This window comes from Meles meles, chromosome 2 (assembly GCF_922984935.1).
Source record: "Meles meles chromosome 2, mMelMel3.1 paternal haplotype, whole genome shotgun sequence".
Taxonomy (NCBI): domain Eukaryota; kingdom Metazoa; phylum Chordata; class Mammalia; order Carnivora; family Mustelidae; genus Meles; species Meles meles.
In genome coordinates, this window is record NC_060067.1 from 110,365,374 (window position 1) to 110,391,172 (window position 25,799).

The 25,799-nt window shown below is 40.5% G+C and overlaps 1 protein-coding gene across 1 annotated transcript; it reads left to right on the top strand.

Annotated features, from left to right (window-relative positions):
- The first annotated feature begins 10,122 nt into the window (after positions 1–10,122).
- Positions 10,123–25,799, top strand: LOC123934895 (alcohol dehydrogenase class-3). The gene is made up of 9 exons (XM_045995089.1): positions 10,123–10,250; positions 13,847–13,948; positions 16,002–16,143; positions 16,669–16,756; positions 20,838–21,057; positions 21,208–21,468; positions 22,351–22,486; positions 25,186–25,324; positions 25,461–25,799. Exons 1-9 carry the CDS (start codon positions 10,239–10,241, stop codon positions 25,483–25,485), a joined length of 1,125 nt encoding a protein of 374 aa, XP_045851045.1. The 5' UTR covers positions 10,123–10,238; the 3' UTR covers positions 25,486–25,799.

Consider the following 25,799-nt stretch of genomic DNA (forward strand, 5'->3'; position numbering starts at 1 on the left):
CGAGAGAGAGATCACAAATAGGCAGAGAGAGAGAGAGAGAGGGAAGCAGGCTCCCTGCTGAGCAGAGATCCCGATATGGGACTCGATCCCAGGACTCTGAGATCATGACCTGAGCCGAAGGCAGCGGCTTAACCCACTGAGCCACCCAGGCGCCCCAGAGATATATGTAATTCTTAAAGTTATGTATTCCTGTAAGATTTTCCAAATCTACCTCTACCAACTGCCAGAATATTGTGCAGAGCACTGTAAACAAAGCTGAAATTCTCTTCCTCCTCCACAACTGATCTTATGGAAGTAGAAGTGCAGTAGGAGTGTGAATCAATTGCTCAGCAATTTACTGGGCCTTCAGGATCTGCTTGGATTCAGCCCTATACACACAATTCCACTTGATAATGCTATCCTCCTGGGGCAGGTCCAGGCTTATAATTCTGTTAATTCAAGAATACCCAGTTCATGGTAAGAAATTCAGAAAGCATGATCACCTAGTATGTCGCAGTAAGACATTTTCAATCATAAGCAGGACTGAAGAGAGCATGATTTTGTTCTAAAACTCGAGGTTTTTCACCATAGATCTACTACTGGAGCTTGTATAGGCTCCATCCATACAAGAACACAGACACTTAAAAAAGTACTGAGTCCATAAAACGAAGGCATCAAGGTTGTTCTCCCAGCAGTCTAGACCAGCTGGACTTCTCTCGCTCTTTGTTCCACCAAAGCTGGCAGATTTTAGGTCACACTATAAATAGGTAAGAGCTGTCCAAAGATGGTGTTGCCCATACTGGTTGCCAGATCATTAGCCGTTCCTCACTTCTCCCTTACAAAAAGAACCCCAATGTCATTCCAGAAACAGGCAATAATGAGCTCAGGGAAAGTAGGAGTCTCCCTCAGCCCCGAGAGTTAAACTATGAATGGTCTAATCCCATTCTTCTTTGCTAGTGACTGATGTGGGATAGATACATGACTCTATTCTGTTAAGACACAAGGGAAAATCTGTTAGAGGGCTTTGGGGAGTGATTTCTCTCCTGATTTTAGAAAAAGGAAGGGGAAAAAGAAGATCTTTTCCTTCCTACCCTTGGATGCTGTCATGTAAGGACCTGAGAGGCTGGAACTGAAGCAGCCATCTTACAACCATGGTAGGAAAAAACAAGAGAACAGCAGAGCAGCTAAACGAGAGCCCTGACATCACAGAGCAACCAGAATTTACCATTCTCTTTCATTAAACTGTCCAGCACTTTTTTCTTCTTTTTTATTTAAATGCAATTAGCCGACATACAATACATCATTAGTTTCAGATGTAGAGTTGAGTAATCAATCCATCAGTTGCGTATAACACCCAGTACACGCCCTCCTTAATGCCCATCACCCAATTACCCATCCCCTCACCTTCCTCCCATCCAGTAACCTTTAGTTTGGTTCCTATAGTTAAGAGTCTCTCATGGTTTTTCTCCTTCTGATTTCTTCCCATTCAGTTTCCCCTCCCTGCCCCTATGATTCTCTGTGCTGTTTCTTATATTCCAAATATGAATGAAACCATATGATAGTACTAGAAGTCCTAGCCTCAGCAATCAGACAATAAATAGAAACAAAAGACATTCAAATGGACAAAGAAGAAGTCAAACTCTCTCTCTCTTTGCAGAAGACATGATACTTTATGTGGAAAACCCAGACGACTCCACCCCAAAATTGCTAAAACTCATTCGGGAATTCAGCAAAGTGGCAGGATATAAAATCAATGCACAGAAATCGGTGCATTTCTATACACTAATGATGAGAAAGAAGAAAGAGAAACTAAAGAATTGATTCCATTTACAACTGCACCAAAACCCACAAAATACCTAGGAATAAACCTAACCAAAGAAGTAAGGGATCTTACTCTAAAAACTGTCCAGCACTTTCAGAAGCAACCATCTACCTGCTCTAGCTCTGAATGACTCACGCACTTTAATACTCTTCTACAGCAAAAACTGAGTAGTCCCCAAGGCATTGTCTCCAATGCTTACTCATTTCACTCCAGAAAATCAGAGTTGATTTTTAATTAACTGCTTCATCCATCCCTGCATACCTAGAGATGCTATGCTCCTTTAGAATCAACTGAATTTTCACTGCTTTCAGCCTCAACCAGGTCAGATAATTAATCCCAGATTAACCCACTGATGGTCTGTTTTCTTGCAAAATTCCTAGCACTGTTTTTTACTGATTTCCTTGCAAGTCACAGAAATCAATTCTGGCTAATTTAAAATGATAAGGAACTTGTTTTAAAGATATTGGGTAGTGGAGTGCCTGGGTGGCTCAGTCATTAAGCATCTGCCTTCGGCTCAGGTCGGGATCCCAAGGTCCCAGAATCAAGCCCTGCATCAGGCTCCTGGCTCAGCAGGAAGCCTGCTTCTCCCTCCCCTTCCACTCCCCCCATTCCCTCTCTTGCTCTCTCCCTCTCTCTGTCAAATAAATAAATAAAATTTTTAAAAAGATATTGGATAAGCCACAATATTATCAAGAGGACTAGAAAACACTTTCAGAGATATACAGCTTGAAATTTATGTCCAAGCCTATGCAGAACTGATCTGATAAGGCTCCAGATGCTACAGGCTTAACCACAATACCATCCCTGGGCACAGGACCACCACCACGTCTTGGCTGCCATTACTACCCTAGGAAATGAAATCTGCAGTAGGGAAGGAACAAGGGGTTTTCTTCTTCTCCTGTTCAAGCTCCATCGCTCCCACCACTTGCTAGCTACTACTCAAACTCCTCCATTGCTCAGACTTGAAGGGAAGTGAAATTTGGAGGAAAAGACTGTATTCTACATGAACAGTAACTACTGTTGCAATCTGATATTAGTACTCTCTGGGTGTAGCACCCTTCAGAGAGATACTGGATTCCTTCTTGAGTGGGGAATTTCTGTGGGTTTCACAAAGAACCCTCTACCCCACTAGGGACCTCCTACCTACAATTCCTTTACACACATTCTTCACACAACCAGCCAACTAAGACTTTGCCTTCAGCCCCTGACTTCCACCAGGTGGATTTCTTTGGTGAAGTTTCTTTTAAGATTATCCACAACTGTATCCCTTTGCAGGCTCCACATTTGGTCCATGGGAAAACACACCTGTGTCTCTGACTCCACTAAATTCTGCTCTACTTCATTCTACCACCAAACATACTGCTCTAGTCAACCTCTAGCCTGACGACATCATCATCATCATCATCATCATCATCATTATTATTATTTCAGATACCTGACCTTGAGTTATTCAAGTTCCAGAGAATATATTTCAAGTTTCTTGAGTGTTTTTCTTCTCCTGGCTTCAGATGAGAAGGAAGTGCTTCCATCACCCTCACCAGAAGGTAGGAAGGACATACACAGCACACTGACAACTCTCTCCAAAGAAATCCTCCCTCCTAATTATTTCTGCCCTTCTTCATGAAGTCTTTGCCATCCCTTACAGAGCTCAGAATCAAGAGATGAGCTAATGCTGGCAGAAGAAATTGCCTGTGTCTTAAATATGTCCTACATAAGGTAGGCTAGTACCTTGCCTTAGAATGTGAGGGTAATTTTAGCACCTGTATTGTTCAGCCTTCAAGTTCTTAGTCAAAACTGAGACAGTATGAAATTTTACCCTATACTTCTCCAGCCTGTCAGGTTTTCCAGAGTCTCCAAAGTTCCTATCCAGAAAAGATAAGCTCAGGTTATTTACCATAAAGAATAACTTCTGGGCACCTGGGTGGCTCAGTGGGTTAAGCCTCTGCCTTTGGCTCAGGTCATGATCTCAGGGTCCTGGGATCCCGCATCAGGCAGGGAGCCTGCTTCCTCCTCTCTCTCTCTGCCTGTCTCTCTGCCTACTTGTGATCTCTCTCTATCAAATAAATAAATGAAATCTTAAAAAAAAAATAACTTCTAATATATGATTACCTAAAAAAAATACAAAGAAAATTTACTTATGTGGGATCACAGAGCCCCCTGAGAACTCTCTGACCTCCTGATTCTATGATATATGTTGGTCTTGAAAAGTAACAGGAAAAATTGCACAACAGAATTTAGATCTGTAGCTGCAAACTAAATATCCATCTTCTCTGTATGCTACGTGTCTATGTGTTTCCCAAGAGAAAGGGTTTGTTAGGTAACTCTGGAACCTTCGATTTATCAGAATCAGTACCAGCCACTTCTGGTTCCCTCATGTCAACCCATCTGAGGCTTCCTTCAATTCAGTTTCCTGTTCCAATTCATGGGGTCTATAGCACTGGCTATATCTGCCTCTCAAATGAAGCATGTACACAAGCAATGTCAACTAGAACAGGTGGCGGAGGGGTGAAGGGGGGGGAAACAGTTCCCCTGAAAATGAAGAAGATAGTTATGGCTTCATGAACTCTTCTTTCTATTTGTTCAGTATTTATCTTTCTTGCAAGCTCTATGAAATATACTTCCACTTTCTGAAATGTTTGATTATGTACACTTATTTGCTATTATAAAGTCAAAAATGATGGGTCATCGTCACCTAACGAGTCCTTCAGTTCAAAATAAACTGATTTTTTTTTAAAGATTTTATTTATTTATTTGACAGAGAGAGAGATCACAAGTAGGCAGAGAGGCAGGCAGAGAGAGAGGAGGAAGCAGTCTCCCTGCAGAGCAGAGAGCCCGATGCGGGGCTCGATCCCAGGACCCTGAGACCATGACCTGAGCCGAAGGCAGCGGCTTAATCCACTGAGCCACCCAGGCGCCCCCTGATTTTTTTTTTTTTAAGAATTTATTTATTTAGGGGCACCTGCGTGGCTCAGTGGGTTAAAGCCTCTGCCTTCGGCTCAGGTCATGATCCCAGGGTCCTGGGATCGAGCCCCGTATCGGGCTCTCTGCTCCGCAGGGAGCCTGCTCCCTCCTCTCTCTGCCTGCCTCTCTGCCTAGTTGTGATTTCTCTCTGTCAAATAAATAAAATATTAAAATTTAAAAAAAAAAGAATTTATTTATTTATTTGACAGAGAGAGATCACAAGTAGGCAGAGAGAGAGAGAGAGAGAGAGGAGGAAGCAGGCTCCCTGCCGAGCAGAGAGCCCGGTGTGGGACTCGATCGCAGGACCCTGAGATCATGACCTGAGCCGAAGGCAGAGGCTTAACCCTGTTAGCCACCCAGGTGCCCATAAATTGAACTTTTTTGTTGAGAGTCAGAAATAAGTACAAGTTAGCAGTGTAAATCACTGTTTACTCTCTTCTACTAGACGAAACAGAAGGCAAGATACATAGATCAAGAATTTAACTAAATGATGCCTGGAGATTGATGTTCCCCATTACTTCTATCTTTTGCTGCTATACCTGTTTTGTCATTTGAATTTGGAAAACATCACCTGTATCTCCTACCTGGTCAGGTTATTTCTCATCTAGTCCACACTAGCAAATTCCTTAATGAAACTGAGGGCCTCTGATTTCACCTTGAATCAATTTTTCCTTCTCATAGAAAGTAGATGTGACTTCCACATCTACTTGTAAATCCTATTTTTTAATATACTTTATTTCTAGAAATTTTAGGATTCACAGCAAAACTGAACAGAGTTCCCATGTAGCTGCTGCCTCCACACACAGACACAACCTGCCCCTCTATCAGCATGTTCCACAATACTGGTACATTTGCTACAACTGATGAACACTGACACATCATTATCACCCAAAGTCCAGACTCTAGGTTACAGTTTGCTTTTGGTGTTGCACATTCCATGGGTTTTGACAAATGTGTAATGATGTATCCACCATTACAGTATCATCATACAGAATAATTTCAATGCCTTAAAAATCTTCTCTATTCCACCTATTCATCCCTCCCTCCCCCCAACCCCAGCAACCACCAATTTATTTATTTATTTATTTGTTTGTTTATTTTTTACTGTCTCCATTGCTATTGTCAAAGATCATTCATTATATTCACACGGGTCTATCTGTGTACTCTATACTCTGTTTTGTTGATCCATTTGTCTATTTTTTGCTTAAAACCTACTGTCCCAATTATTATAGCTTTATAGTAAGTGTTGAAGTTGCATAGTGCCAGTCGTCCAACTTTGCTTTTCTCCTTCAACACTATGTTGACTTATTCTGGATCTTTTGCCTCTCCATATAAACTTTAAAGTAAGTTTGTTGATATCTACAAAATAATTTGCTGGGATTTTGACTGGGATTGTATTGAAGCTATAGACCAAGTAGGAAAGAACTGACATTGACAATATCGAGTCTTTCCATGAACACAGAGTATCTCTTCATTTATTTAGTTCTTGTTTGATCTCTTTCAACAGAGTTTTGCAAATTCTCCCCGTATTGATATTGAACACATTTTGTTAGGTTTATACCTAAGTATTTCATTTTTTCATAAGCAAACATAAATGGTATTGTGTTATTTTCAAATTCCATTTGTTCATTGCTGGTATATAGGAAAGTAATTAACTTTTGTTATTACCTTGTACCCTACAAACTTGCTATAATTACCAGTTCTAGGAGATTTATATGGATTCTTTCAGATTTTCTACATAGGCAATCATGTCAATTGTGAATAGTTTTATCTCTTCCTTGTCAATTACTGTACCTTGTATTTTATTTTGTCCTATTGCATTAGCTAGGACTTCCAGCATGATATTGAAAAGGAGTGATGAGAGAAGACATCCTTGCCTTGTGCCTGATCTTAGCAATACAGCCTTTAGTTTCCCTTCATTAATTATATTTTTACTTGTAGTTTTGTTGTAGATGTTCTTTATCAAGCTGAGGAAGTTCTCTTCTATGCCTACTTTCCTGAGAGTTCTTATCATAAGTGGGTGTTAGATTTTATCAGATGCTTTTTCTACATCTACTGATACAATCATGATTTTTCTTCCTTTAGCCTGTTGATATGACAGATTATGTTAATTGATCTTCAAACGCTGAATGAGCCTTGCACACCTCAAATAAATCCCACTTGGTCATGCCATATAACTTTTTTTATAAGTTGTTGTAACCAATCTAATAATATTTTGTTGAAAATTTTTGCACCTCTGTTTATGAGATATTGGTCGGTATTTTTCTTTTCTTGTAATGACTTTGTCTAAATTTGGTATTAGTGTAATGCTGGTCTCATAGAATTAATTAGTAAATATTTATCTTCCTCTGCTTGTATCTTCTGAAAAAGATTATAGATAATTGGCATAATCTTTCCCTTGAACAGTTAGTAGAATTCACCAGTGAACCCGTCTGAACCTGGTGTTTTCTGTTTTGAAAGGCTATTAATTACTGATTCAATTTCTTTAATAGATATGTCTTTTCTAATAACCAATTTTTTCTTGTGTGAGTTTTAAACAGATTGTGTCTTTCAAGAATTGTCCATTTGATCTAGGTTAACAATTTTGTAATTATATAGTTGTTCACAGTATTTATTATCCTCTGGGTGTCCATGATATCTGTAGCAATGTCCCTTTTTCATTTCTGATATTAGTAATTTGTGTTTCTCTCTTTGTTCTTAATTAGTCTGGCTAAAGGCTTATCAATTTCATTAGTCTATTTAAAGAACCAGCTTTTGCTTTTGTTGAGTTTCTCAACTGATTCCAGTTTCCAATTTCATTGATTTCTACTCTAAATTTTATTATTTCTTTTCTTCCACCTACTTTGGACTTAATAAGTTCTTCCTTTTCTACTTTCTTAATGGAGAATGTTAGCAAATTGATTTTTACCTTTCTTCTTTTCCAACATACACATTCAAAGCTATAAATTTTCCTATAAACACTGCTTTCACTACCTGCCACAAAATTTATTGTGCTTTCATTTCCATTAGGTTCAAGGAAGGAACCAAAACAAAACTTTCTTCCCTTCCTTCCCACTGAGCAGCTTGCCCAAGATCCTATTTCAATTCTGATAGCCCACTTAAGGCCAAGCCCTGCACACTCCCTGAAGTCACAAAAGTGTGAGGGAACGCCCCTACCCTCGCAAATGACTAGATCTCTCTGGAGTTAATTCTCAGTCTTATCCACACTAAGCCTCCAGCAATTCATCAACTACACTTCATATTTTCCAATACCAGTACTGGTTCCCCCAGAGGTGGGTTTTTGCTCCAACAAGTTGTGATTTTCTCTATTTGTCTAACTCCAATTCTGGAGTTATTGGTTTACCCTGAGTTCTCAATTCTCTGACAGATCTAAGAAGAGTTTTTAATTTCTCAGTTTGTTCAGCTTTTCACTCGTTAGGATGGACTGACAACTTTCAATCCCCTCATATGTCAGACCAGAAACTAGCAAACTAGGAAGGTATCACAAAAATGCAAATGCCTCTTCCCAGAAGATAGACAATATAACTATAGGGAAAAGAACATTAACTCTTTGCTAAAAGCATTCTTTCACTGCATTCCAGTCAAAAGTTCTATTATATACAAAGGCTTGGAATCAAGAAAGAGAACAGTCCTTCTAAGAAAATGCAAATGTTCCATAAGATTGGAATGAGACTTGTGTGGTGAAGAGCAGAAAATATGCATGTAGAGATAACTAGGATTCAAAAGCTTATATTAAAGGTGAAAGAAAATGGCACGAATTGGTGTATGTTTCAGAAAGATCACTAAGGGGTCATTAGTCAGAAATGCATTAGACTCAAGGGCCTGACAACAAAGACATCAGATGGGAGGCTTTTTCAGAAACCCTGTAAGACACGATGACAGCACAAACTAAGGCAGCAGCAGTGGGGGGTGGAGGATGGAAAGAGACAGATTGGTGGTGGGGGGGGGATGGAGAGAGAGAGAGGGAGGAGGCACAAGATGTAAGAGGTATTTAGGGTTTGGTGACATTTTGAATGCAGGCACTGAGTGTCTGAGAGAAGTTGCAGTTTCCAGGTTTCTGGCTTGGGGCAAGAAGGTGGGGTGCCTGGGTTGCTCAGTAGGTCAAGCATCTGCCTGTGGCTCAGTCATGATCCCAGGGTCCTGGGATTGAGTCCGCATCAGGCTCCCTGCTCAGTGGGTAGTCTGCTTCTCCCTTTGCCCCTTCCCCCCACTGGTGCTCTCTCTTTCTCTCTCCTTCTCTCTCCCAAAAATAAATTAATAAAATCTTTAAAAGAGGAGAGGAGTGGGGAACGGGAAGGGGAGAGGAAGGGGAGGGGAGGGGAGGATGGTGGTGCCATACACAGATAGAAGGAAGATTAAGAAGAAAAGATGACAAAATGAGTTTTGAAGTAGTCGACTTTGAGATAACTAGGAGATATCCTAATGGAGACAGATGTCTAGTAGTCAGTTGTATGCCCAAGCCTGGAGCTCACCACAGCCATCCTTATTCATAACCTAGAAGCTGTCCTTACATAAAAATAAGTTAAAAGTCATGGTGTAAATGAGAGTGGAGTGAAGGGAAAGTCGTTTGACAAGAAATTTTTTTTAGATCGCCAGCACTTAAGATACATACTGAGCAAAAAGAGCCACGAAAAAGACCATGAAGCAGAGGATGAGAGTGGTCTGGTAGAGCCTTTAAAAAAAAAAAATCAGCATTCACAACAGAGTTCAAGAGAAACTGGCAAATACTCCACCTTCTTTCTCCACTCTGGCCACTCCTAAACCACACCACATCAAATACATCCACGCTTGGAGGCTTTACACTCACTCGTGCCCCTCCTCACAAAGTTCTCTCCCCGCATCCTACTAAGCGCCAAAACTTCTATTCGCCCTTCAAGAACAGCTGGAATAGAGCCTGGGAAGTTTCCCGAATGGGTACGTCCTTCATGTCCCCTTTACCATTGTCCTCACAGCTCAGTTTCCCCGCTCCATTGAAGGAAGGGCTGGATCTTACTCATGTTGTCATCTCAAGACGCAGCGCACAAGTACTGTGCAGACGGAGCACAAAATGGTGCAGTCCTGTTTCTCACGTGCTTCCAGTTAAATTCCTGGTTCCTCACATTCTATCTCTCTCCTTCATAAGCCTTATCTACCCTGCCTGGCCTAAAAGTTACAGGGGGAGAACTCCTTCCAGGCACAGATATTCCACAGCCAGCCGGACTGCCTTGCGAAACCCCTCCAACTTCAGAGCTGAAACCACGTGGATGCGTCCTAGATCCCAGGCCCCGCCCAGCCCAGGCCCCGCCCCTCGCGGCCAAAGAAGGCCTAGCAAGGCCCGCATTCACGCTCCGCCCCGGGTGCAGGCGGAGGCGGGACCACGCCAGGAGCACGGCCCGCCCACGCCGCGCCCCCAGCGCCGGGCGCTCACCCCGCCCACGTGCCCAGTACCGTGGGTCCCACCCCGGATGTCCGCCCCTAGCTGACTGAGCCCGAGGCCATGGCGAGCCAGGTAGGCCTTCTCGAGTCGCGCGACCGACTCCAAGGAAGGGAGGGATAGAGGGAAAGCTAAGATGGAACCCCGCCGCTGACTGCGAGGGGAGCGCGGGTCTCGGCCCACAGACAGGCTTGAGCTGCCGGATCCGAAACGGTGCATGGGACGAGCTGCTCTGTGGGAAGGAAGGGAAAGAATCTTTGTTTGGCTCCTTACTTGAAAAGGTTTTGCTGCTTCTGGGGGGGGGGGGGGGGGGGCGGGGGTGGTCGGTTTCCTGCTAGAAGTGGTTTAGGAGCACTTGTGCTTTGTAAATGCCAAAATAACTAATTTGCCTGGGGTCATAGTTGGCAGGTAGCAGAACCCGTGCGTCTAACCCTTACGATAGCTGTGTTTCATGATTGTAATTCATAATTGAACAATGATGGTGACACCAAAGAATGTATTTGGGGAAGACTGCTAGAGCCCTTTCAGTAGTAACATTTTTGAGCATTTAAGGCACCAGAAGTTTATATCCTTTTAATACTCCCGTGACACTTCTGCGGGGTATTGTCTCCATTTTACAGACCAAAAATTGAGGCTTAGAGGTTTGGCGTGCTTAGTGGTCACTTTAAGGTAGCCAGAATTCCGGTCCAGGTCTGTTCCTGTGCAAGGACTATTCTAGGTTCCTGAAATATGCATTAGACAATAAAGAAAGGCAGAAATATACGAATACCATGAATAATTAAAAGTTATTTGGTGTTTTAATGTTTTGCAAACTTTAGAAATTTTCTAGAAAGATTTAGGACCTTAAATGTTGAAGTTGAGAAGAAACGGTAAACTGTAGACAATCCTTTAGACTTAAGTTGGCAAGTTGTTTATCCTTATTACCAAGTGCCTTTATTCGAAGGTGAGAAATTATAATCCTGTGATAGTTCAATTGTTGAAGTAGGGCAATTGTCTGTGGATTTGGGGTGGAGCCTTTTTTGCTTAGAATAGTCATTGAAAAGAAAAGGTTAATCTTTCAAATATTCCTGAAATGAGGGGAAGGGGCATAAAAACTTGGATTATAGGTGAATTATTTATTCATGTTGCTTAAGTTTTCTAGGATCCATGACTATTCCGAATTTGACCTTGAGGACTTTGTTTTGAGCTTTAATGATCCATTGAGTTGCAAACAGATTCTAATACAATGTCTGAATTTTTTTGACCATCAGATTTAATATCTACACTTTATTTTGAAAAGCAATAATTTCCAGCCTCACCAGTTTACACAAGCCATTCATCTCTCTATGTAGTTTAACTTTCCTTTTCCTTCAGTCTTTGTTCTACTGCTACTAATAAATATTGATTTATTATTGCAAAGCTACACTGCCAAGGACTGTTTTAGGGACTTCATTTTCAGTTACTTCTCACAATAGCTTTTTGTAATTGTAGGTGTTTTATCACTATTTGTAACTCTTTCTCATCCTTTGTATCCTAGTTAAAAGTGAAGTTTTTTCAAACCCACCAACCAAAGTTAACTCTCTTTTTCCGCTTTGTGCATTCTGTAGCACTTTATGCCTCTCCCTTTAACTTACACTTGTTGGAATTGTTGACTTTCAAGTCTGTCTCCTATAAACCCAGCAGTTTGCAACCTTTATTCTGTCAACAGATTTCATAAGCATTATGTGAACTAATCAAAACTTTCCTGCGGGGTTGGGGAGGTGGCAAAATAGGTGAGGAAGATTAAGAAGTTCAAACTTCCACTTATTAAAGAAGTCATGGAAATGTGAAGTACCCCGTTTAGAATAAAGTCAAGAAAATATTGCAATATCTTTAGTAATAGATGATAACTAGACCTACTGTGGTGATCATTTCCTTATGTATATAAACATCAAATCACTGTGTTTTACACCTGAAACTAATATAATATTCAATGCTAACCATACTTCAATTAAAAAAAAATGTTTAAACTCTCCTCATTACACCTGATTCTCTGGTAAAGGAGGAGTGTACTGACTAGAATTTCTAAGGCAATGCTATGCTACAGAACTATAATACAAATCCCATATGTAATTTTTATTTTTCTAGTTGCCACATTAAAATTGGATAAAAATTTAATCCATTATACGGTAATCCATACCACCCCCTACCCTGCCTTATCCAGTTACCCAAAGTCACCTACAGTCCAGAAGCAGGTGATCTTCTTTCTGACCTATTGTCAGAAGGTCACTAGTAGCCTAACACTACTAACACAGTGTCTTCATCACTCCATATCACCTCATGTAGGCATTTTATTGTCTCACATCATCACAAGAAGGGTGACTACATAACAGTACAATAAGATATTTTGAGAGACCATATTCACATAACTTATTATAATTGTTCTACTTTACTATCATTGTTAATCTCTTACTGTGCCTAATTAATAAATTAAACTTTATCACAGGTATATTTGTATAGGAAACACATAATAATTTCAGATATCCACTGAGAGTCTGAAAATGTATCCTCCACAGATAAGGAAGAACTACTGTATTCAAGTTACTATCATGATATATAATTAATATTTTTTAAATATTAAAATACTTCTACTTTATTTGTACTGAGTCTTCATAATCTGGGTAACTTTTACACTTACAGTTTGTATCAGTTCAGACTGGCCATTTTCCAGCTCCTCAGTAACACACATGGCAAGTGGCTACTGTATTTGTATAGAACAGCTAAAAGGAGTAGATGTAGTATTTTAAAGTTCCTGCCTTCTGTTACTCCTTATGCTTCTTCCCACTTTGCAGTTTTGCACTAAACCAGTGTCAGCTTAAACCAGCCTTAGAGGAATCCTCTAGGGTATATGTTAAGCATTCAGATTCCTTGGATCCTATGCCAGACCTACTGAATCAGATTGTCTTGGAATGTGTATTCTTTTTCGTTTCTTTTTTTTTTAAGATTTTATTTATTTATTAGAGAGCAGAGTGAGGGAGAGAGCACAAGTGGGGGTGAGGGGCAAAAGGAGACGAGCATGCAGACTCCCTGCTGAGCCAGCAGCCCAACATGGAACTCGGTCCCAGGACCCTGAGATACTGACCTGCGCCAAAGGCAAACACTTAACCCACTGAGCCACCCAGGTACCCCTGGAATCTGTATTCTTGATGTGCTCCTGCTTATGCATTATAGAAGGCCATTAAGATTTGGTTAACAAAACTTCTTTTTTTTTTTTTAGATTTTATTTATTTATTTGACAGAGATCACAAGTAGGCAGAGAAGCAGGCAGAGAGAGAGGAGGAAGCAGGCTCCCCGCCGAGCAGAGAGCCCGATGTGGGGCTCGATCCCAAGACCCTGGGATCATGACCCGAGCCGAAGGCAGAGGCTTTAACCCACTAAGCCACCCAGGCGCCCCTGGTTAACAAAACTTCTTAACCAAAAGAGGCTTTTATATCTGACCATGTGGTCATCTCAATTAAATTTTTTCCATGAATATTATTTATATGAAATCTAAAAACATGCAAAATAGTTCTCCCTATCACTTCAGGGTATAGAGTTTTTGTGTGTGATATACTTTCTAAGATTAGCATTCCTCAGGACCTAAATTAACTAATAAGTAGTTCACTATTAGTGCACGAGGATAAACAATGTGCTCTCTTTTTTCCCCATTTCAGGTTATCAAGTGCAAGGCTGCAGTTGCCTGGGAGGCAGGAAAGCCTCTCTCCATAGAGGAGGTAGAGGTGGCACCCCCAAAGGCTCATGAAGTTCGAATTAAGGTAATGATACATCTAAGGCCCTGGAAGAGAAGACTTAAAATTAGGTCTCTGGGTAGGTGAATCCTCTGAGGATAAATCCCAAAGGCCAGTGTCAAGGAGAAGGTATCGAAGTCATCCAACCTTAGAATCACAACATCTTCCTCTTATGTTACCCAGTTCGCTTTTGCAACACTCCTCTCCGTCTTTTTTGCTTTGATGTTGAGCTGAACTCAGCAACCTTCCCCACGGATCACTGGATTATTGCAACTTACCTTCTGTAGCCTGTGTTTAAGATGAATTTGTAAGATGCTCCCCTTTCTTCTGATCCCATGACTTAAAATGTATGAAGACCTTTAGAAACAGAAGTGGAAATGGTCTTCGGTTATTAGACAAGGTTTTAAATAAGATTTGGAAAGAGGCTCCTGATTTAACTGGAGCAACAGCCAAGTGAAATCTGCTTGCTTAGAGAGCTTTAAAATGTACTGACCCTTGCAGGCAAGGCCGGGGTTCAGGGGATCAGTCTAGTCCTACTCAGCCTCTGCTATGGCAGAGAAGGGAAGATCCCCGTGGAGAGAAGTCTGTTGCACAAGGCAGTCACCTGGATATTTTTAGCGTTCTACTCTGTTGTTTTGATGCAAAATTAATACTTTAAAGTAGTGACCACTGAGTAAAACTAACATTCTAGAAGAGTAAGCTTTTTTCTTTCTTTTTTTTTTTTTTTTTTTTTTTTTTTGGCTGTGAATTAGAGTATACCTTCCCCATCTCACCTCCAAACGCTCATGCTCCCAGGGATCAAATACCAAGTGGAGGAGCCCAGAGCTAAGTAACTTTTCAAGATCCTATTCAACTCAGACCCACGAATCTGAAATCTTATAGGGCTTAGACATTTTTCCTTAAGTTCAGAAATTAACCTGATTGTGATTTTGCTACTGAAAAGGAAAATGTGTCCTGGGATGTACTAAGATGAGCTGTAGAGTGATAGGAAGCTACTAACAAATAGGTATATAGGTGAGAAACAGAGAAGCATAAATATAAACATTCCACACTTTTTTTTTAGATTTTTTTTATTTGAGAGGGAGAGTGTGTGTGCACAAGCAGAAGGAGTGGCAGAGGGAGAGAGAGAAGCAGACTTCTTGCTGAGCAGGGAGCTCAATATGGGGCTGGATGGAGTCTGGCTCAGGACTCGATCCCAAGACCCTGGGATCATGACCTGAGCCGAAGGCAAACGCTCTACCAGCTGAAGCACCCAGGCACCTCTCCCAGATTTCTTTCTTGTGGTTTTAGTGCTTAGAAAGATAAGCTACTTTTTAAAAACCAGAGAGATAGGAATAAAGGATTATTTATGTAGAAATTGTGTGTGGTTGCTAAAAAGGGAGTCAGTTTCACTAAAAGCTCTGAATTTGGGCTCAGAATAAGTAGCCTGTCATATTTCAGAAGTAGGAAATACCTCCTTAGAAATCACAATTGTCAGCAGTCAGGAGGATCCCAGCAGTGAAGTGGGCGTCACCTGCTTTGTACACAGGTCATGTTCCTCTCCATATCTGGAGGCACAGGGCCCATAAAGTCACCATGTTTACCTGCTCTTGCTAGCCTGCACTGGAAAGGAGACAGAAAAACCATTTCCTTTGCATATAAACACACCATTACTTTTATGGATCACTAAAAAATGCTGTCAGTTCTAATTGTTAAGAGGCCATAGACTATAAGCACATGCTGATTTTTTTTTAATTTTTTAAAATTTTTTTTTTTATTTATTTGATGGACAGAGGTCACAAGTAGGCAGAGAGGCAGGCAGAGAGAGGAGAAGGGGAAGCAGTCTCCCGGCTGAGCAGAGAGCCTAATGTGGGGCTCGATCCCAAGACCCTGGGATCATTACCTGAGCTGAAGGCAGAGGCTTTAACCCATTGAGCCACCCAGGTGCCCCAGCACATGCTGATTTTTAAAGAGGTTAAAATATCAAAGAAATGTGTCTTAGAATCAGTGAAATACGGTATTAAAAATGCCTTGCCTTTGACCTGTATCTCACTCTGAATTGCATACAAACACACATAAATGCTCTTTAATATCCTGTTAGATTATTGCCACTGCAGTTTGCCACACCGATGCCTATACCCTGAGTGGGGCTGATCCTGAAGGGAGTTTTCCAGTGATCCTGGGACATGAAGGTGCTGGAATTGTGGAAAGTGTTGGTGAAGGAGTTACTAAGCTGAAGGCAGGTAAGGAGGATATTTGAACCACTTGATTTCATAATTTCAACTAATTTATGCAAGGAAATTATATTTCCAATAAGCTATACATTGTTTCTTCATGAACAGATTATCACCTGAGTCATTTGTCAAGAACGATTTTATTCCTTATCTGGAAAGTACAAATACTGGAGAGTTTTTTCTTTTGGATTTTGCAGACTCCTGTTCTTCTGAAACTATTTATTCCCAAAGCCAGTTTTGACCAATTATACAAGAATTTTTGAAGATTCAGCAGTGAATCGATATTTCAAAGCCCATGACCTTGTTTTCCAGTTACAATTTTAAGAGTTTCATTTCAATCAAAATTTTGAAAACTTGTACTTCTTGCATAGTCAGTGGTGTCTGAATGATGTTGTGTAGGTTATATTCTAAGTGGAAGTTGTTAATTTGGAAAGCCACGTGAGTTGACAGGAGTGGGAATTTACAGAGGCTGATATATCCATTTAGAAACAGAGGCTCCCTATTCAGGAAAGTGTCTTTGCATTTCTTTCCCAGGTGATACTGTCATCCCACTTTACATCCCACAGTGTGGAGAATGCAAATTTTGTCTAAACCCTAAAACAAACCTTTGCCAGAAGATAAGGTTAGTATCTTTGTGATTTTTTTCTTAAAATAATAAGTAATTGTGTCGCAGTGTATACAGAATATTCTACCTGCATTATTTCATTTCAGCCTTATGGCAGCCTTATCACTCATATCCCCATTTTCATGGATGAGAAAATTAAGGCTCAGAAATTAAGTGGTTTACCCAATATCATAACTATTAGATAAAACAGAATTTTCTGAACCCATTCTCCTTCCATAACACTAGGCTAAATGTGCCAAAATATACATTAAGGAGGGACATGCTTATGAAATTAAACAAAACCATTTAAAGAGCCATTTTATTGTCCATGAGATCCAAGTAATAAAACTCATAGGTTACTAGGAAGACTATGAGAGATAACATAACCCCTTACTACACAGAAAAAGGTGGTTATTTTATCGTAGTAAGGTAGCAGCACTTAACTCTATTTTGAGGCAATTTCAGATCTCCGTGTAGTCACCTTTTTTTTTCTTCTTCTTGAGGTAGAACATATATAATAAAATACTTAGTCTATAAATCTTAAGTGTACAGCTCCATGAATTGTTACGTATATACACACCTATATCCACCTAGATCAAGATCGAGAGCCCTTCCAGCACCCTATGGAGTCATTCGTATCCCTTCCACGTCAGTACCTGCCTCCCTCAAAGGGAACCACTGTTCTCATTTCGTTTGCTACAGGTCTTCATATAAATAGAATCCCATACTGTGTGCTCTTTTTCTGGTTTCTTTCATTCAGAAATGTCAATGAGATGTATCCAGGTTGCTCTGTGCGCCAGTTCTTTTGTTGCTCTGCCATATTTCATTCATTTATCTCTAGCCGTTCCCCTGTTGATGGACATTTAAGTTGCTCCTTCAGTGTTTGGGGCTGTCGTGGCTCATGCCGCTGTAAACATTCTTGTGCATATCTTTTAGTGAATATATGCACTACTTTTTCTTGGGTATTTTCCTAAGATTGGAATTGCTGAGTGTAATACCGTGATTTCATTTAGATGACCAAATTTATGTTTCTCATACGTATTTGGTGTTCTGCCATGGTTTCTGGCTCATAGCTACTAAAACTCGTGGAATTTCCTGTGATTTGGGCTATGAAGGTGTCTTTATTGTATTAGTAAAAGTGACCTTTGAAAACCGTTAGGAAACCTACGGACTGGGGCGCCTGGGTGGCTCAGTGGGTTAAAGCCTCTGCCTTCAGCTCAGGTCATGATCCCAGGGTCCTGGGATCAAGCCCACATCGGGCTCTCTGCTCAGCAGAGAGCTTCCCCCCCTCTCTCTCTGCCTGTCTCTCTGCCTATGAATGATCTCTGTCTGTCAAATAAATAAATAAAAATCTTTAAAAGAAAAAAAAACCTATGGACCGCCTGGCCTTTGGTAGAGGAAAAGGGGCTACTGCGGTTGAATCAGCCAACGGCCAGTGTCAACCATGACTATAATTAAGCTTCCATAAACCCCAAAAGGATGGTTCAGAGAGCTTTGGGGCTAGTGAACACATGGAGACTGGGGAGAGTGACATACCTGGAAAGCATGGGGGAGCTCCTCAGTTTTTTCCCATACCTCCTATGCATCTCTTCGTCTGGCTGTTGATTCGTATTCTTTATCATATCCTTTAATAACAGAAGTGTTTCCATGAGTTCTGTGAGCTGCTCTGGAGAATTTAAAGGACCTAAGGAGGAAGTCTTTGGAACCTCCAGTCTGTAGCCAGTGGGTCAGAAGCATAGGTTCCATGGGGCACCTGGGTGGCTCAGTCAGTTGAGCTTCCTACACTTGGTTTTAGCTCAGGTCGTGATCTCAGGATTGTGGGGTTGAGTCCCGTGTCAGGATCTGCACTTGGCAGATCTGAGATTCTCTTCCTCTCCCTCTGCCCCTCCCCCAGGTCATGTGCACGCATGCACTCGCACATACTCTCTTTTCTCTCTCAAATAAAATCTTTAAAAAAAAAAAAAAGGGGGGCGCCTGGGTGGCTCAGTGGGTTGGGCTGCTGCCTTTGGCTCAGGTCGTGATCTCGGGGTCCTGGGATCGAGTCCCGCATCGGGCTCTCTGCTCGGCGGCGAGCCTGCTTCCCTCTCTCTCTCTCTGCCTGCCTCTCTGTCTGCTTGTGATCTCTCTCTGTCAAGTAAGTAAATAGAATCTTAAAAAAAAAAAAAAAAAAAAGGCCCTTGTAACAGCCTGGAGCTTGCAACTGGCTTTTGAAGCAGAGGGTGGGGGCAGTCTTACAGGACTGAGTCCTTAATCTGTGGAACCTGATGGCTCTCCAGGTAGCTGGTGTCAGAATTGAGTTGAACTCTCAGACCCTGAGAATCCAGGTAGCCGGTGTCAGAATTGAGTTGAATTCTTGGACCCTGCTGTGTCCAAGAATTGTTCAGTGTTGTGTGTGGGGAACACACCCCCCCACACACATTGGAATTGTGTCCATGACCTAGAAGATTGAGTCATATATGGAAAATCCACGTGTTCTCATATTTGTTTTCTAGTGCCATTGATAAAATTAGCTTATATTTTTAGAAAACGAGATTCCATTTACTTTATAACATAAGTCCAATTAGTTTTGACAAAGCTGGAACCAAAACAAATCTTGTTTTGAAAGATAATTTCAAACACTGTCTAAAAGCTTGGGACCTATCAAGTATAATAATGATAATGGACTTTTTGTGGCTGTCTGTAACCTTTTAGAGGGACAAGTCCTTTCAAAGCATAAAATGTATCCCATGTCACCTTTTGTTAAAGAAACTCCTCTGGGATAGAAGTGATTTCTTACATTAAGGAAGGCTAAACAAACTTAAGTTGTTCTCTTAAAGATAGAAGTTATTTGTGGTAGAGTTTGTCAGATACTTTTTTGTTTCTGTTCTTATTTTTCTCTCCAAGGGAATGTATTTGGTCTTATGTCTAGAGGCAATCCATTTTCTCTTCATCTGTGTACTTGTTTATTCTGTGTATTCCAAAAGATTAGCTTAAGAATGTACATCAAATTATAGTACATTATTTTTGCTAAAAACAACAAATATTTATTAAATAATTTATTAAATTAATTTATTAAATATTTATTAGTATTGTCCCTGTGCCAAGCACAATACTAATGCTTTATGAATGCTCATTTGATTTTTATAACAATCTGTAAGGAAAATACGATTGTTTCTCTCCATTTTCTAGTGAAGAAACTAAGGCACAAAGGTTAATTTACTGGCCCAAGATCACACATGATTTGAACCCAACTATGTTTGACTTCAGGGCCTGTACTCCTAAGCAGGACATTACATTGCCTATCTATTTAGAATGTCAAAAATTACTTTTGATACCATTTATCATACTGGTGACCTTTGTGAGGTTGTTTTTTTTTTTAATCCTTCACTAGTGTTACCAACTACAAAGAAAAAAAAAAGAAACAAAGAAAAGATAACTTAAATCCTTGAGGACCATTTTGAGAAAACAAGCCTCCTGAAAGATCTAAATTAGCCAGTGTGGCTCTCTGTTTTCATCACCTGATCTGCATAATTGCTCATAATCTCTCCTTGTGTAGATTCTGGCTTTGTCTCTGTGCTTTCAGAAGTTATATTTGCTCACAGTTTTATGATGGAATTTTAAAATTATTTCATCTGCCATGAGTTGTATCTGTTAAATTTATTTCAATACCAACAGTAAGATCCAGAAGGATATTGAATGTTGGCAAATGTCCTTCTTAAGTTTCCTTAATAAGGCATTGCTGAAAGGTGCTAAATTATTAACAAATACATTAGAAATTAGACTTTGGGGATCATCTGGGTGACACAGTTGGTTAAGTGTCTGATTTTTGTTTTCAGCTCAGGTAATGATTTCAGGGTCGTGCAATGAGCCCCACATCATGCTCCCATGCTAAGCACCGAGTCTGCTTGAGTTCTCCCTTTCTCTCTGCCCCTTCTGCTTACGTGTGCACGTGCTCTCTCTGGCACGTGTGTGCTGTCTTCTCTTTCTCTCTGAAATATTTTTTTTTTTAAATTAGACTTTGGGTCATAGCACACATTTCTGTCATATTTAAAATCGATTTTCCTGTGCATTTTGGGAAACCTGATTTTACCCTGCCTTTTTCCTTCTTTATTTTCTTTAGAGTTACTCAGGGGAAAGGATTAATGCCAGATGGTACTAGCAGATTTACTTGCAAAGGAAAGACAATTTTACATTACATGGGAACCAGCACGTTTTCTGAATATACGGTTGTGGCTGATATCTCTGTTGCTAAAATTGATCCTTTAGCACCTTTGGATAAAGTCTGCCTTCTGGGTTGTGGCATTTCAACTGGCTATGGTGCTGCTGTGAACACTGCCAAGGTAAGACATTGGCCTGGATTTTAGCTTCTGCCTTCTAATGTGATAAAACAGAGCTTTGCTAGAATAGTGAACTTGGCCTGGCATGTAAGAAACCTAGTGATTTCCTTGACACTTGTGCAATGAGTACCTAATAACTGTCTTTTCTGTTAGGTGGAGCCTGGCTCTACTTGTGCCATCTTTGGCCTAGGAGGAGTTGGATTGGCGGCCATCATGGGCTGTAAGGTGGCTGGTGCATCCCGGATCATTGGTGTGGACATCAATAAAGATAAATTTGCAAGGGCCAAGGAATTTGGAGCTTCCAAATGCATTAACCCCCAGGACTTCAGTAAACCCATCCAGGAAGTGCTCATTGAAATGACTGATGGGGGTGTGGACTATTCCTTCGAGTGCATTGGTAATGTAAAAGTCATGGTAGGTGTGTTTCACTTCATTCCTTTTTTTTTCTCTAGCTTTATTGTAAGAATAGACCATATAATACACGTAATGTTTGCTAATTGACTGTTTATATCATTATAAATTACTATTTTATATTTTATAAATATTATGAATTGTTATTATAAGTAAGGCTTCCAGTCAACAGTAGGCTATTAAATTTTGGGGGAGTTATGTGTGCATTTTCAGCTGCACAGGGGGCGGGTGCCCCAATCCCTGTGTGTTGTTCAGGAGTTAGCTGTAACATCCACTTTACTAACCTCAAGCAACAGCTTCTCTAAAGCTCAGTTTCCTCTTGTGTAAAATGCAGACAGTAATGACACCTCCTTCACACAGAGTTGATACTCAGCGGGAGTATCACTATTCTCCACCGGCTTCCTTTATTCAAGTCTTCAAAATTTTGAACTAGGATTTATTTTAAAAACTAGACAGCAGGGGGCGCCTGGGTGGCTCAGTCTGTTGAGCATCTGCCGTTGGCTCAGGTTGTGATCCCACAGTCCCATGTCAGGCTCCCTGCTCAACGGAGAGCCTGCTCCTCCCTCTGCCTGCTGCTCCCCCTGTTTGTGTGTGCTTGCTTGCTCACTCTCTGTCAAATAAATCTTTAAAAACAACAACAACAACAACTAGACAGCAAATAAAAGCTTTAAATTCTTTCATTTTGTGTTAATATTTAGCCAGGTTAATAGTTTTTTAAAAAATAGTGTTGAATGAAATTACATTTACTAAATATTCAGTGTGATCATTTTGTTGTGATTGTCTTAAAAAGCTCTGAGCTACCACTCTCTCCCCACAAAGCTATTTTGCTGATATTCTCAGCCAGATGCACTGACCTCTGTGATTTGGTCCTATCTCTGCCTGCAGAGAGCAGCGCTGGAGGCCTGCCACAAAGGCTGGGGTGTCAGCGTCGTAGTCGGAGTAGCTGCATCTGGTGAAGAGATCTCTACTCGCCCATTTCAGCTGGTAACAGGCCGCACGTGGAAAGGCACTGCTTTTGGAGGTAATTCAGTAGATGAGCACATTTTCTCTATTGTTATTTCCATTGGCAGAATTTTAATCCCAAGCTGATTTTTATTTGTTTTGTTTTAACAAGAATTTTCATAGTCTACCTTCTCGTCACAAGTTGTTGCATAGTTACTGTAATGGGAGGGTTTCACATTCATTCAGTACTCACCCCGGGGCTGGGGAGATGCTCACCTTCCTGTGAAGCACAAGATCACATTCTGCACACACAGTCAGTATCCTGTTGATGAGGAAATGGTTGGGGGTCAGGCAGGAGTGAGGAGTTGGTTCCAGGATACACAAACAACAGTGTCAGCCACACTGTTATGCTCTGGACTTAATTGTCGGCATTTCTACTCCTCTTTCCTGAGTGCAGCTGTCGCTGGATGTGATCACACCTGTCTACATAGTACTGACTTCAGCAGTAACCAGTACAAAGTCTTAATATGAAAATACTGGAGTTTTTAAAAATTTATTTATTTGACAGAGAGAGAGAGCGATAGCAGGAACACAAGCAGGGAGAGTGGGAGAGAGAGAACGAGGTTTCCCGCTGAGCAGGGAGCATGATGCAGGGCTCAATCCCAGGGCCCTGGGATCTTGACCTGAGATGAAGGCAGACGCTCAACAACTGAGCCACCCAGGCATCCCTGAAAATACTATTTTAGACCAAACTTTATAATAGAATTGAAAAGTTGCCAGACTGATCATTTTTCCCTTTTGTGATCCTAAAAAGTACATGGTTGGTTGCGGTTGCCTAACTACTGGAAGAATGCTGAAAAATCATTTCCATCTTTTCTTGGTTTCTCAACTAAGAAGCACAAATCATGCTTTTATATCCAACATTTGAATGAATGAAATCTTAAGTTTTTATGGGTTTTTAAATACACACACACACACACACACACACACACACACACACATATTCTTACCATTCTCTTAGGGGTGAAAAATTACATAGCATGAGTTTTTAATCTGTATTTAACAAAGTGTCTCTTAAGATCCCCATTGTCCGTATTATGTCCACTTGTTTGAAGCCCAGAGGAAAAGATCAGGAAAGTATGAGGAGTTTGGCCAAAGTTTTCTGTCTTTGTACTGTAGAATTCACCATAAAAAGATGTAAAGGGGCACCTGGGTGGTGCAGTCAGTTAAGTCTCTGACTCTTGGTTTCAGCTCAGGTCATGATCTGAGGGTTGTGAGATCAAGCCCCACATTGGGCTCAGCTCAGTTCTGCTTGCAGATTATCTTTCTCCCTCTGCCCGTGAGCTCCCTCTCTTTCTCTGTCTTGCTCTCTCTCAAAAAAATAATAAAATCTTTAAATAAAGGATTTCTATTAAATATATAAAGCTGACTAAACTTGCCTTTCCAACTAGATATATGCCTCAGTTGAGTATCTTAGAATAGACTTTTAAGGTCACACATCCTCCCAGGTTCTTATCTGCATTTGAAAGGACATTCTAAGCCTGGGAGACTGAGTCTGGGATTTGATCCTAAGAGCTCACTGATGCCTCGTCCTCCCAGCACATGCTAGTTGGGAAATAAACTGGAGCACTGGGGCCCATTGGGTGTTCTTAAAATATGACCCACAGATGAAAATAGAATTTTTGGTCTAGAGAATAGTGGTGGCTGTACTTGTCTGGGTTACCAGGAGATTTAAAGGTGAAAGAAGGGGGTGCCTGGCTCTCAGTGGGAAGAACATGTGACTCTTGATCTTGGGGTTATGAGTTCAAGCCCCATGTTGGGCATGGAGCCTACAATCAATCAATATTATACACATACACATACACACACAATTTTTTGTTCTTAAAGGACAAAGAAAAAGCCCCATAATTCTTAGGAGAAGAGTAATTTACTGAAGATATAAAGAGGGAGATTTGGAAAAGGCTCAAAAGTGGTTTGAAACAAGCTACAAAGTGTCCCTAGTTTAAAAGGTGGAGAGGCTTGTCATTTTATTGCATCTTTCAGTATAAGTGGAAGACTGAAACCCCTGATTTTGTTTAAAATCTTAAATAGTGGGGCGCCTGGGTGGCTCAATGGGTTAAAGCCTCTGCCTTAGGCTCAGGTCATGATCCCAGTGTTCTGGGATCAAGCCCCTCGTCCGGCTCTCTGCTCAGCAGGGAGCCTGCTTCGTCCTCTCTCTCTGCCTGCCCCTCTGCCTGCTTGTAATCTCTGTCTGTCAAATAAATAAACAAACTCTTTAAAAAAAAAAAATCTTAAATAGCTAAAAGTTTCCCACTTTTGTTTTGAGTTTCACAGTTTTCCAGGTGATGCTAGAGATGCTATCCCTAATTTCATTGCTACATTTAAAACCAAAGGAATAAAGTCATGTATCACATCAGTTTTATTCTTCCTTGAATTTCACAATTATAGAAATCTTTCTTTTGTGGACCTAAATAAGTTTGTTGTAAAATTTCCAGAGTTCTGTCCTAGGCAGCTTAAATTTTTGTCTCAATTTGCTAAAAATTTAATGAGATTTTAGTAAATCTTAATACAGAAAAATGAAAATACTCAGAAGGCATTTACTATTTTCTTAACTAAAGACAAACATTAAATTCTTCCTCGTCTCTGCTGATTTTGAAGGTCTTCATTCCCTTTTAATTCATGATAAAATTTATTGTCCTAAATGTCTGTCACCCACTAAGTAATAAGCATACTCTAAAGATTTGTTGGGAGAATTATTAGATGTATGATTTTTTTTAGGATGGAAGAGTGTGGAAAGTGTCCCAAAGTTGGTGTCTGAATATATGTCCAAAAAGATAAAAGTTGATGAATTTGTGACTCATAATCTGTCTTTCGACCAAATTAATGAAGCCTTTGAACTCATGCATGCAGGAAAGAGGTGAGCTTCCTTTTTGGGTATATATTATAAAATATAGTAATGATTTAGGGTTTATGGAGGGAGGATTAAAAAAAATAGTTTTAGTGGTTTTCAAAGATACCATTTAAAACCTATTTATTGTTTCCTTCTCTTACAGCATTCGAACTGTTGTAAAGCTTTAAATTCAACAGAGAAAGCTTTAAATTCAACAGTTCATCCTTGTACCTAAGTCTTGTGGTCCAGCTGGAACAGCCAAACAAGCAGGGAGAAGATCTTCCAAGTTCACAGCCTCTTAGACATTCTAGACCTTCTAGGCCTTCTCTACTGTTACTTCTAGAGCAACCTACTTTAGGCAGTATTTTTTGTATAATTCATAAATCTTTAATCACGGACAAGACTAATAGAGTCATAAATCTGAATTTTCAACTCTCCTTCACATGAATAATTGCCAGCTCATTAAGGAATATCCCAACATAATAAAAATAAGTTCTGCATA